Below are 13,028 nucleotides of genomic sequence, written 5' to 3'. Positions count from 1 at the left end.
CACCTTCTGCTCTAAGGATCAGGTTCTAGACTGTGCACTTGAATTATACATTATACAGTACATATGTTACTTTATACTGGACTATGGTGTATTTTCTACAGTGCATTGCTGTTATTAATCTGTTATTAATCTGGTACATTATCATACATGCAGCAGCTGAATTTACTGTATATATTTATGAAGGGGCCCAGACGTTGCACTCTCTAATGGTTAGTCAAAGCAATGAGGTGGCAGGCCACACCCCCTCAGGAGACTGGCCACACGCCTAAATATGGGCCCCTACCACTGCATTTCCCCGTGGGCCCTACATGCCCCAGTCCGACACTGTCCACTGAGATGTCTTAGTCTCCAACAGGACACTCTCCAGGTCCACAGTTAGGAGCCCTCCAGACAGGGCTCCAGACACTGCAGGGGGTCTTTCGGCAGGGCTTCTCCCTCACTGCCTGCTCTGCTCCCATGTTATGCAGCATGGGTCCTCTCTTTACCAACTAGTGTCGCTGCCAGAGGAGGGGAGCAAGTACAAGCAGAGAGGAGATTTGCGAGCCAGCAACGGGGACATAGTGCCGTGCAAGTGTGTCTGAATACATACTATACTGTATACAGAGTGGCGCTCTGTATGCACTATGCGTTCATAAGCAGCACTCGGCAGACTAACCTTGTGTAGTGGCCCTCTGTGTGTGGTGCCCTGGGGTGACCGTCTGCTGCCCTTCCTCCTTAATGTGTATTACTGAGCTGAATAATTTACTTGGAATAATTGTTTATATTAGACATAGCCGGCCCTAACCAATTTTGTGCCCTAGGCAAGATTTTAGCTGGTGCCCCCTAGCAGATAATCCCATCACCAACCTTAGTGTTTTTGTGCGGACACCAAAAGCACACACTTTGACCCAGCTACTGCCTATCTCACAGTACTCACTCACCCTCCTCACAGCACCACTTACTGCCTCCCTCACAGCAATACATATTGCCCCCTTCACTGCCCACCTCACAGCACTCACTGACTCTCCTCACAGCACCACATATTGCCTCCTTCACTGCTCACCTCATAGCACCACATACTGCCCCCTTCACTGCCCGCCTCACAGCACAGCATCTCAGGCTCTATCCTCATAGCACACTGCGGTAACTAAAGAAATAAGGGGCCGGTTTTAGGGAAAAGGCCCTTATACCCTTTGGAGGGTAAGTATCACAAAACTGGGTGCAGTGTGGGCCCCTGGACTATGTAAATTGTCAATTCCTCCCTCTGCCATAGCGCCCAGAGCAAAATGCCCCACACGTAAGCCCGCGATGCGACTCGCTGCTGGGATTTTGGTAGATGGGATGCCGCTGTCAGAATAGTGACAGCAGACATCCCGACTGCCAGAATATCGTATGTATCCCATGCTGTGTGCGGCCATAAAGACTGCATCAATGCTGCTGCACAGCTTTGTCAACAAACATCCCCTCCCTGTGGCCTCTGCTGCTGCTGACACATACAGCAAGTCATGAGGCAGGGGAAGTGACCCGATGTCCCGGCGGCCCAATCCGCCCCTGATTGTGATTGTATACTTACCTACTCTGCTGAAACGTCCAGACTCCAGAATCTCAGGTGGCTCTACCAGACACCCTGAAAAGTTGGTAAGTCTCCTGTAGGCTGCCCGCAGCCACCCATTTCTCAAGTGAAGTGCGGGGTCTGGATGGACATTACCACTTCACAATGCCGGTAATCATGGGTTTGCATCGTGTGGGTGGGGCCATGATGATCACACCACTGTACTGCCCACTTTGCTGTGCTACGCCCCACACATCGTCGACCTTGCTGGTCCCTCCCAGAGGGGATAGCCACAAAGTTGCCAACTAGGTCAGCTAGGTCATATGTACTGTAGTTCAAGGTATGGTGTCACGATCCGGGTATCTGGACGCCATTTCTTACCTATCAGATGCCTCCTAAGGCTGGCTCAGCGCTCCAGGACCGGATCCCATCTGTTATCCTGATGTGTACATTCCTGTATCCTCTCCTGTCACTCTGGGACGCTGTCACAGTAAACGCCATATTACACCTGGCATGGCGTCTCCCGCGGCCTCCGCCGCCGTCCCTGAACTTCTGCATGCAGAGTGTCTGAGTGGCGATTACGTCAGCCGCGGCCTCCGCTGTGTCCGCGTGGTTGGATGTGCATCTGTCAGCCTGGCGCCTCCTGTCTCCGGTGGCCGGCGCCGCCATTACTGTTTTCATTACCACATGGATTACAAACCAAACTTCCCTCCAAGTGTCTGCATGGGCGCAGCCATCTTGGATTCTGTCAGCTGATCATTTCCACCAATCTGTTCTCAGTATTGATAATCTGCATAATTGCCTAGCCAATCCCTTCCTTGCTGCAGGTATAAATACACTGTGCCTGAGCAAGGAAGGCGTCAGTGCTTTGGTTGTCAAACCTAGTTCCTGTTTGTCTCTCTCCTGTGATTGTCTTCCAGGTTCCAGCTCCTGTCTCAAGACTTCCACCATAGAGACCCGCACTAGTATTCCACCTGCGGTGTAGCCTGACTCTCCAATCCATTGTGGATTCATCTGTTTCCAGCTACAACATTACCTGCTTCCAGCTCAGCTTCCAGCAGAGTACAGCTTCCCTTAAAGGGCCGGTGTCCTTTCTACACTTTACCACTCTCCACCGGTATTATTATTTCTCCGCTCTCAAGTTCTACATTTTAGTTCATATTTCATCGCTCCCAAGTTCATTTATTATTTAACTGGTTCCAGCCAGTATCCACTCCGTGCTAACAACAGTCTGGTTCCAGCCAGTATCCACAGCAGCTGTTTTATCTTCAGCAACCCAGCTTTTCCTGGAACACCAGCTGGCACAATCCTGGGTTATCTCCATTGCTACAGTCGGGCCTGGTAAGGACTTTCCATCTAGAAGATCATAAGAACTATCTCACACTACCAGTGCCCTGTGGCTCCTGCCATCCTGTAGTACCCAGGAACTGTATTTATTCTTTGCTGACTTTTACGTTTTCTTTTACTGCTGCTGTGTTGCGGAGTTGTCATAATAAACATCATTGACTTTTATCCAAGTTGTCGTGGTCACGCCTTCGGGCAGTTATTATTCATGTTACTTACATGTCCAGGGGTCTGATACAACCTCCCAGGTTCCGGTACATCTCAGCCCCTACAACTGAGGCTGCCTCCCGTCAGCTCAGGCCCTCAGTTGTGACAGTAAGCACTGACCTAATGAATCCAGCCGGAGACCAGGATCAAGCGGCCAGGCCGATGCAAGAACTGGCAGCCCGACTAGAACATCAGGAGGCTGCACAGGGCCACATCATCCGCTGTCTCCAGGATCTCTCTACTCGGCTGGATGGGATTCAGACAACTCTCCGTGGATCAGGCGCGTCTGGTGCGTCAACCACAGTGACTCCAGCTATAACCCCACCCACCTTACCCATTTCTGCTCCACGTCTTCATCTTCCAACGCCAGCAAAATTTGACGGATCTCCAAGATTCTGCAGGGGATTTCTCAACCAGTGTGAGATTCAGTTTGAGCTACAACCTGGCAATTTTCCCAGTGACCGTACAAAAATTGCCTACATTATTTCTCTTCTCAGTGGCTCAGCCCTTGATTGGGCATCACCGTTATGGGAGAGGTCCGACACCCTGCTATCTTCCTACACTGCCTTCGTGTCAACATTCAGGCGCATCTTCGACGAGCCAGGCCGGGTAACCTCAGCTTCATCCGAGATTCTCCGTTTACGCCAGGGGTCACGTACTGTAGGACAATATCTGATACAGTTCCAGATCCTGGCATCCGAACTGGCATGGAACGACGAGGCCCTGTATGCTGCATTCTGGCATGGCTTATCTGAGCGTATTAAAGATGAGTTAGCTACCAGAGACTTACCTTCTAAGTTAGATGAGCTAATCTCACTCTGCACGAAAGTTGATTTACGTTTCAGAGAGAGAGCAACTGAGCGTGGAAGATCATCTGCTCCAAAATCTTCTGCTCCTCCTCCTCGTCAACTGTCACCATCTAAAGATGAGCCCATGCAACTTGGCCGTTCCCGTTTAACTCCTGCTGAGCGCCGAAGACGTCTCTCCGAGTTTCTCTGTCTCTATTGTGCAGCTCCGTCTCACACCATTAATGCCTGTCCCAAACGTCCGGGAAACTCCAAATCCTAGCTCGCCAAGGAGAGGGCCGGCTAGGAGTAATGATCTCCTCTCCATCTCCTCAAGATTGTAATCTCCCAGTCTCGCTTCAAGTTGCTCAACGTTACCGGAACGTCATTGCCCTCCTTGATTCCGGAGCAGCTGGGAACTTTATTACCGAAGCCTATGTTAAACGGTGGTCCCTACCCACCGAGAGACTTCCTTCGTCCATTTCTTTAACTGCCGTGGATGGCAGCAAAATTTTTGATGCAGTTATTTCTTTAAGGACTCTACCAGTTCGTCTGAGAGTGGGAGTTCTTCATTCCGAACTTATTTCTTTTTTAGTGATTCCAAGAGCCACACATCCTGTGGTCCTGGGCCTTCCATGGCTCCGTCTTCACAATCCTACAATTGATTGGACGACTACGCAAATCCTGGCATGGGGTTCCTCCTGTGCTGAGACATGTTTGTTTAAAGTATTGCCTGTCTGTTCTTCCTCCCCCAGGTCGTCTGATGTTCCACCTCCTCCATATCAAGATTTCACGGATGTGTTCAGTAAAGCTTCTGCTGATATCCTTCCTCCTCATAGAGAATGGGACTGTCCGATTGTTCTCGTTCCAGGGAAGGTTCCACCTCGAGGCCGAACTTATCCGTTGTCTCTGCCTGAGACGCATTCTATGGAGGAATATATTAAAGAGAACCTAGCAAAGGGGTTCATTCGACCTTCTTCTTCTCCAGCCGGCGCAGGCTTCTTTTTTGTAAAAAAGAAAGATGGTGGTCTGCGGCCGTGCATCGACTACAGAGGTTTGAACGACATTACCATCAAGAACCGTTATCCTTTACCCCTGATTACTGAGCTCTTTGACAGAGTTAGCGGAGCTACCATCTTTACAAAGCTGGACTTGCGAGGTGCATACAATCTCATCCGGATCCGTGAGGGTGACGAGTGGAAGACCGCCTTTAACACCCGTGACGGACATTATGAGTACCTCGTCATGCCCTTCGGATTGAGCAATGCTCCAGCTGTCTTCCAGCATTTTGTCAATGAGATCTTCAGAGACATTCTATACCGTCATGTCGTGGTCTATCTAGACGATATCCTCATTTTCGCCAACGATTTAGAGGAACATCGTTTTTGGGTTAAAGAGGTTCTGTCCCGTCTCCGTGTCAATCATCTCTATTGCAAATTAGAAAAATGCGTCTTTGAAGTCAAGTCCATTCCGTTTCTAGGGTACATTGTGTCCGGTTCCGGACTAGAGATGGATCCTGAGAAACTACAAGCAATCCAAAATTGGCCGGTACCCTTAACCCTCAAAGGGGTCCAGAGGTTCTTAGGGTTCGCCAACTATTACCGAAAGTTTATACGAGACTTTTCCACCATTGTGGCGCCTATTACTGCTTTCACTAAGAAGGGTGCTAACCCGTCCAAGTGGTCTGAAGAAGCCATGCAAGCATTTCATCTTTTAAAACAAAGGTTCATCTCTGCGCCTGTTCTGAAACAGCCTGACATCGACTCTCCTTTCATCTTAGAGGTGGATGCCTCCTCCGTTGGAGTAGGAGCGGTGTTATCTCAGAGGGCTAAAGATGGCCATTTACACCCTTGCAGTTTCTTCTCCCGGAAGTTCTCCCCAGCTGAGCGCAACTATGCCATTGGCGACCAGGAGTTGCTAGCCATCAAGCTCGCTCTAGAAGAGTGGAGGTATCTGTTGGAGGGAGCTTCTCATTCAATCACCATACTTACAGACCACAAGAACCTTTTATACCTGAAGGGCGCACAATGTCTCAACCCTCGTCAGGCCAGATGGGCACTTTTCTTTTCCAGGTTCGACTTTAAACTCCAGTTCTGTCCGGGCTCTCAGAATCGCAAGGCCGATGCCCTTTCCCGCTCATGGGAGCAAGAAAATGAGTCAGAGTCTTCAGACAAGCATCCTATTATAAATCCGTTGGCATTCTCCACGGTAGGGATGGACTCTACGCCCCCATCAGGGAAAAGTTTTGTGAAGCCGATGCTAAGGAAGAAGCTCATGCATTGGGCCCATGCTTCCCGTTTTGCCGGACATACAGGTATCCAAAAAACCCTGGAGTTTATCTCTAGGTCCTATTGGTGGCCAACTCTGAAAAAGGACGTCTTGGAGTTTATTGCATCTTGCCCAAAGTGTGCCCAACATAAAGTATCCCGCCAGTCGCCTGCGGGGCAACTGGTTCCACTATCCGTTCCCCGTCGACCATGGACCCACTTGTCGATGGATTTCATTACAGACTTACCCATGTGCAACAAGTTCAATACCATCTGGGTGGTAGTTGACCGGTTCACCAAGATGGCACACTTCATTCCTCTCACCGGTCTTCCGTCAGCTTCCAAGTTGGCTCAAGTATTCATACAAGAGATCTTCCGACTCCACGGTCTTCCTGAAGAAATTATCTCAGATCGAGGAGTTCAATTCACAGCCAAATTCTGGCGAAGTTTATGTCAAGTCCTCCAAGTCAAGCTAAAGTTTTCCACGGCTTACCATCCTCAGACCAATGGTCAAACCGAGAGGGTGAATCAGGACTTGGAGGCCTTCCTCCGCATCTATGTGTCCTCCTCTCAAGATGACTGGGTTCAATTACTTCCCTGGGCCGAGTTCTGTCATAACAACCAGTATCATTCTTCATCTGCTTCAACACCATTCTTCACTAACTTTGGATTCCACCCTAAAGTCCCTGAGTTCCAACCGCTTCCAGCAACTTCTGTTCCCGCAGTGGATATCACCTTGCATCAGTTTGCCAATATCTGGAAGAGCGTACGATCAGCTCTGCTCAAGGCATCGTTCAGGTACAAGAAGTTTGCGGATAAGAAGCGTCGAGCAGTTCCTGCTCTCAAGGTGGGTGATCGGGTATGGTTATCCACGAAAAATTTGAGGTTAAGAGTTCCCAGTATGAAGTTTGCACCTCGCTATATCGGTCCTTTCAAGATTGAACAAGTCATCAATCCTGTTGCTTACAGACTCCAGTTGCCTCCCTTCTTAAAAATACCCAGGACATTCCATGTTTCCCTGTTGAAACCGCTGATCTTGAATCGGTTTCATTCCTCACTTCCTCCAACTCCGAAAGTCCAAACTCAACGAGGCGTTGAGTATGAAGTGGCCAAGATCCTGGACTCACGTCACCGTTACGGTCAACTACAATATCTTATTGACTGGAAGGGTTATGGTCCTGAGGAACGTTCATGGACCAATGCTTCTGATGTCCATGCTCCTGCCTTGGTCCGGAGATTCCATTCCAAGTTTCCTCAAAAGCCAAAGAAGTGTCCTGGGGCCACTCCTAAAGGGGGGGATGCTGTCACGATCCGGGTATCTGGACGCCATTTCTTACCCATCAGATGCCTCCTAAGGCTGGCTCAGCGCTCCAGGACCGGATCCCATCTGTTATCCTGATGTGTACATTCCTGTATCCTCTCCTGTCACTCTGGGACGCTGTCACAGTAAACGCCATATTACACCTGGCATGGCGTCTCCCGCGGCCTCCGCCGCCGTCCCTGAACTTCTGCATGCAGAGTGTCTGAGTGGCGATTACGTCAGCCGCGGCCTCCGCTGTGTCCGCGTGGTTGGATGTGCATCTGTCAGCCTGGCGCCTCCTGTCTCCGGTGGCCGGCGCCGCCATTACTGTTTTCATTACCACATGGATTACAAACCAAACTTCCCTCCAAGTGTCTGCATGGGCGCAGCCATCTTGGATTCTGTCAGCTGATCATTTCCACCAATCTGTTCTCAGTATTGATAATCTGCATAATTGCCTAGCCAATCCCTTCCTTGCTGCAGGTATAAATACACTGTGCCTGAGCAAGGAAGGCGTCAGTGCTTTGGTTGTCAAACCTAGTTCCTGTTTGTCTCTCTCCTGTGATTGTCTTCCAGGTTCCAGCTCCTGTCTCAAGACTTCCACCATAGAGACCCGCACTAGTATTCCACCTGCGGTGTAGCCTGACTCTCCAATCCATTGTGGATTCATCTGTTTCCAGCTACAACATTACCTGCTTCCAGCTCAGCTTCCAGCAGAGTACAGCTTCCCTTAAAGGGCCGGTGTCCTTTCTACACTTTACCACTCTCCACCGGTATTATTATTTCTCCGCTCTCAAGTTCTACATTTTAGTTCATATTTCATCGCTCCCAAGTTCATTTATTATTTAACTGGTTCCAGCCAGTATCCACTCCGTGCTAACAACAGTCTGGTTCCAGCCAGTATCCACAGCAGCTGTTTTATCTTCAGCAACCCAGCTTTTCCTGGAACACCAGCTGGCACAATCCTGGGTTATCTCCATTGCTACAGTCGGGCCTGGTAAGGACTTTCCATCTAGAAGATCATAAGAATTATCTCACACTACCAGTGCCCTGTGGCTCCTGCCATCCTGTAGTACCCAGGAACTGTATTTATTCTTTGCTGACTTTTACGTTTTCTTTTACTGCTGCTGTGTTGCGGAGTTGTCATAATAAACATCATTGACTTTTATCCAAGTTGTCGTGGTCACGCCTTCGGGCAGTTATTATTCATGTTACTTACATGTCCAGGGGTCTGATACAACCTCCCAGGTTCCGGTACATCTCAGCCCCTACAACTGAGGCTGCCTCCCGTCAGCTCAGGCCCTCAGTTGTGACATATGGCACACAAAGGAGGGGCCAGGGAATGGTTTACTGACATAACAGTCCCAATATAGAGGCAATAATGCATGAAGGGGCATGAGACAGAACATTTCCCACCTGCAATGTAATGTGTAATAAAATAGATAAATAAATAAATAAATACATGAATAATGATGATAACAAGCATGTCCCCTTACCATATATTCAGCCATCGTAAGGGTTGGACTGTCTGGGCTGCTTTCCAGTATGACCACGAGTGTGTAGTCCCTGTGCTATTATGAATATTAAGTCTGGAGCCTCTATGGAGAAGAGACAATGCGCCTCCTCTCCTAGAGGTTCACCTTCCCTGGTCAGAAATACACTGAGGACCTTCCTTACTTCACTGGCAATAGATGCGTTAACAACATTGAGTTTCCTGGAGCAACTTGTCACCCTAGTGGTCCCACTTAAAAAACAAAACAAAATAAAGCACCCACGATTGTAAAATAAATTGGTCCCCATGAAAAAAAGACCTATATGCTCAGTAGAAATAACTGCTGTAGATATTCAAATTCAGCATTCCCCATGGTTCCCCTTAATTATCAGTCAATCACAAGCAGCCAGCATGGAAATCCACTTGTGATTGTGACTGTGGACCCATGCCCTCTACCACACAATATGAATTACAGCAGGCCTTGAACAATGTAGTCATTGCACCTTGTTTAGGCTAATTGTTATTCCCATCTTAATGGAGCTCTCTGCAGCCAGTCACATGTCCCTGCTTTTGTTAAGGTATTACAGTATTATCCCATAGATTGTAAGCTTGTGAGCAGGGCCCACCTACCTCTATGACTTATTTGTTTTTTACCCAGTTTGTCTTCTAATTGTGTCCAGTTGTAAAGCGCAATGGAATTTGCTGCGCTATATAAGAAATTGTTAATAAATAAATAAATAAATTACAGAAGGCATAATATTAATGTTGGTGTCTGCACAAGTAGGGCTCCCATACCTTTGCAGTAAAAACCTTCCAAATCAATAACATTCACTGCATAGAAATATTTTTATATGGATGTAATACTTCGTGGAGTCTTGATTATGGGATGATAATTAATATGACAAAGATTTATTGCAGGAAAAGTGCAGAAATTTATAATAAAAATGAAGATATCTTACGAGTGCAGGTCGTGTTCAGTTGGTCCAGAATATATTTTGTAGTTCTGCAGGCATCTATAGGGGGTGGCTACAAAACAAAAAGAAAAACTTCTTATGCATATTGGTAAAGTAGAGAAGTACCCATTGTTAGTTACCCAGAGGCAGAACTCTGGGAGGCAACGGAGTCATCTGCCGCCGGGCTCCTGCTCTGAAGGGGACACCTCTCCTCCCATTCTGTGACACCATTGAAGTAAGTTAATTGATGGCTGCCGCTATCTTTTCACTATATGAAGTTACTTCTCTGACAATTACACATAACTTCATATAGTTACAATTCTCATGATTCCTGTACTGGAGCAAATAGCTCCATCAGTAAAGTGTCTGCTGTCAGTGGGTTCTAATCCTGGGTATGACTGCTAAGAAATGTGTGATTTAAAATAAAAGACAATGAAATGTATATATATATATATATATATATATATATATACACAGTATATAAAAAAAATAATAATTCAGAACACTCCATGCACAGACACACACATACATATATGCACACATACATACATACATATATTTATCTAAATATAAGGGGGGGGGGGGCAACTGTTATGAACTTGCCTCCGGGCGACTGTGACGAACTTACGCCACTGTTAAGTTACCCATTGTCAATGTACAGTACATATATTTGTTAACCAGTATTTTAAATCTATCCTACTATGAAAATGTAATGGGCCATGTCTGTGTGACACTCCTGATCAAATACAACATGAGACAATTTAGGGCCCAATTCAGACCTGATCGCAGCAGCAAAATATTTCTCTAATGGGCAAAACCATGTGCACTGCAGGTGGGGCAGATAAACGTACAGAGAGAGTTAGATTTGGGTGGGTTATATTGTTTCTGTGCAGGGTAAATACTGGCTGCTTTATTTTTACACTGCAATTTAGATTTTACTTTGAATACACCCCACCCAAATCTAACTCTCTCTGCACATGTTATATCTGCCCCAGCTGCACTGCACATAGGGGGTAATACAAACTTGATCGTAGATGTACATCTACGATCAGTTTCTCTGACATGTGGGTGGGGAGTCCAGCACAGGGCTAGTCCGCCCCGCATGTCAAGCCCTACCCCCAGCACAGGTACAAAAGCATTGCATGGCGGCTATGCTTTTCTACATGACAAGTAGTTCCCTGCCATCGCTGCTCCTGCCCGCTGGCAGGGCACTAACCGCCACATCCTGGGTTGCAGCGGCTGCGTGTGATGTCGCGTAGCCACCGCGGCCCGCCCCCCCCCCATGGCACAGACACGCCTCTTTTGTCCAGACCGCACCCCACCAACGGCGTTCTAACACCGTTGCCATGCCCCCTCCGGCCCCGCAACCACCTCTGCCTGTCAATCAGGCAGAAGCGATCGCTCCAGTGAGATGCTTTTGCATCTCACTGGCTGCACATGCGCAGTTCACCTGCCGCGCGTGCGCACTGCGCATAGTAATTCAGACTGCGATCGCTGCCACTGCAGCGATGCAGTCTGAATTACCCCCATAGTTTTGCCCATTAGAGGAAAATGTTGCTGCTGTGATCAGGTCTGAATTAGGACCTCAGTCATCAAAGCTGACAAGACCTACAAGGCGTGGCCTGACAAGACCTACAAGGCGTGGCCTGGGAGAGATCCGTCTGTGATTAGGAATATATACTCTATGCATAGGCAAACACAGGGGGGATTTCCGGTGGCTCAAATTATGACAATAGCAATGGTATATAATATGGTTACTAGAGCTGCCGCCACAACATGCAGTTTAAGGGACAGAGCAGAGCTGGTGCACATGCCCAGTGGTAGCAGCTTTTTCTACCAAGTTTGCTGTGTGTGTGTGTGGATCTGAGCCCTCAGTCACTGAACCAGAAAGTAGCTACCAGGAAGAAGAAATAGGGGCCTTACCATGAGGTGGGAGAATGTGTGCTTAGAAAGTACAGTTCTGTCTCATACTGGTTCTATTATGTATGTGTATTTATTTATTTATTTATTTATTTATTTATTATGGTACTGTATGTTTAATCTTTTCCTGACCACTTATTTATATTATTTTAATATATTTGATACAGCCTACTGTATACTATAGACCATCTATAATGTGAAATATTAATACTGTATTCCATACAGCATACAGTATATAAAAAAAACAATGTTTACATTAATGTCCAGGGTTGTTACTAGGTTCTTCTGCTGCTCCCCAGACTCCCGCACTTGCAACAATGTTCCACAGAGTAGGAGATTGTGGATTGCATTTGGACCCCCCCTCTAGAAATTCTGCATTTGCCACTGCTACACAACTGGGTAGACACACCAGGTGGGGTAAAACAAATTATCGAGGATCTAGGTAGACTAGAGGAATGGTCAAGAGCGTGGCAACTACAGTTTAAAGCCAAAAATGCAAAATCATACACTTGGGTCTCAACAATCCAAAGGCTGAATATAGTATTAACGGCAGTATAATGGAAACTACTGAGGAGGAGGTGTCACTATTTCAGGAGACTTAAAGGCAGGTTAGCAATGTAACAAAACAATGAGGAAGGCTAGTCAGGTGCTTGGCTGCATTGGGAGAGGAATCAGCAGCAGAAAGAAAGAAGTAATAATGCTACTGTATAGGTTATTGGTACGGCCTCATCTAGAATACTGTTTTCAGTTCTGGAGGCAATATCTCCAGAAAGATATTAATACATTAGAGACTGTACAAAGAATGGCCACTAAAATGATGCACGGCCTACATCATAAAACCCTGGAAAGACCAAAAGATCTTAACATGTATAGTTTGATGCACAGAAGAGAAAGGGGGACATGATAGAAACTTTCAAATATACTGTATCAAGGGTTTCAACAAGGTACAGGAGGGAAACATTTGTCAAAGGAAGAGTAGACTTAGAGGACACATGCTGAAACTGGAGGGAGGTAGGTTCAGGGCAAATTTGAGGAAAAATCACTTCACAGAAAGCATACATCCCAACTTTTCTGGTCCATAGATCGGGACCTATGGCGCACGCTACCCAATAAGGGGTGGGTCCTCGTGTGGGAGGGGGAGTGGTCTCAGTCTGGTGGGTGTGGTCTTGAGCCACAGACCCATTTCTGTTATTTTGAGGCATGCCCAGCGCTCCCCAAGCAGCTGGGCA

At 47.4% G+C, this 13,028-nt stretch overlaps 1 protein-coding gene across 1 annotated transcript in view; it reads right to left on the bottom strand.

Annotated features, from left to right (window-relative positions):
• PLVAP (plasmalemma vesicle associated protein) overlaps nucleotides 1-13,028 on the bottom strand; it is a 45,911-nt gene that overhangs the window by 25,375 nt on the left and 7,508 nt on the right. Inside the window, exon 2 of the mRNA XM_063914576.1 lies at nucleotides 9,886-9,952. Coding sequence (XP_063770646.1) covers nucleotides 9,886-9,952 — 67 coding nt within the window. The remainder of the gene's footprint in view (nucleotides 1-9,885; nucleotides 9,953-13,028) is intronic.

This window comes from Pseudophryne corroboree, chromosome 1, assembly GCF_028390025.1.
Source record: "Pseudophryne corroboree isolate aPseCor3 chromosome 1, aPseCor3.hap2, whole genome shotgun sequence".
NCBI classification, from domain to species: Eukaryota; Metazoa; Chordata; class Amphibia; order Anura; family Myobatrachidae; genus Pseudophryne; species Pseudophryne corroboree.
This window is presented reverse-complemented; position numbering and strand designations above follow the sequence as displayed.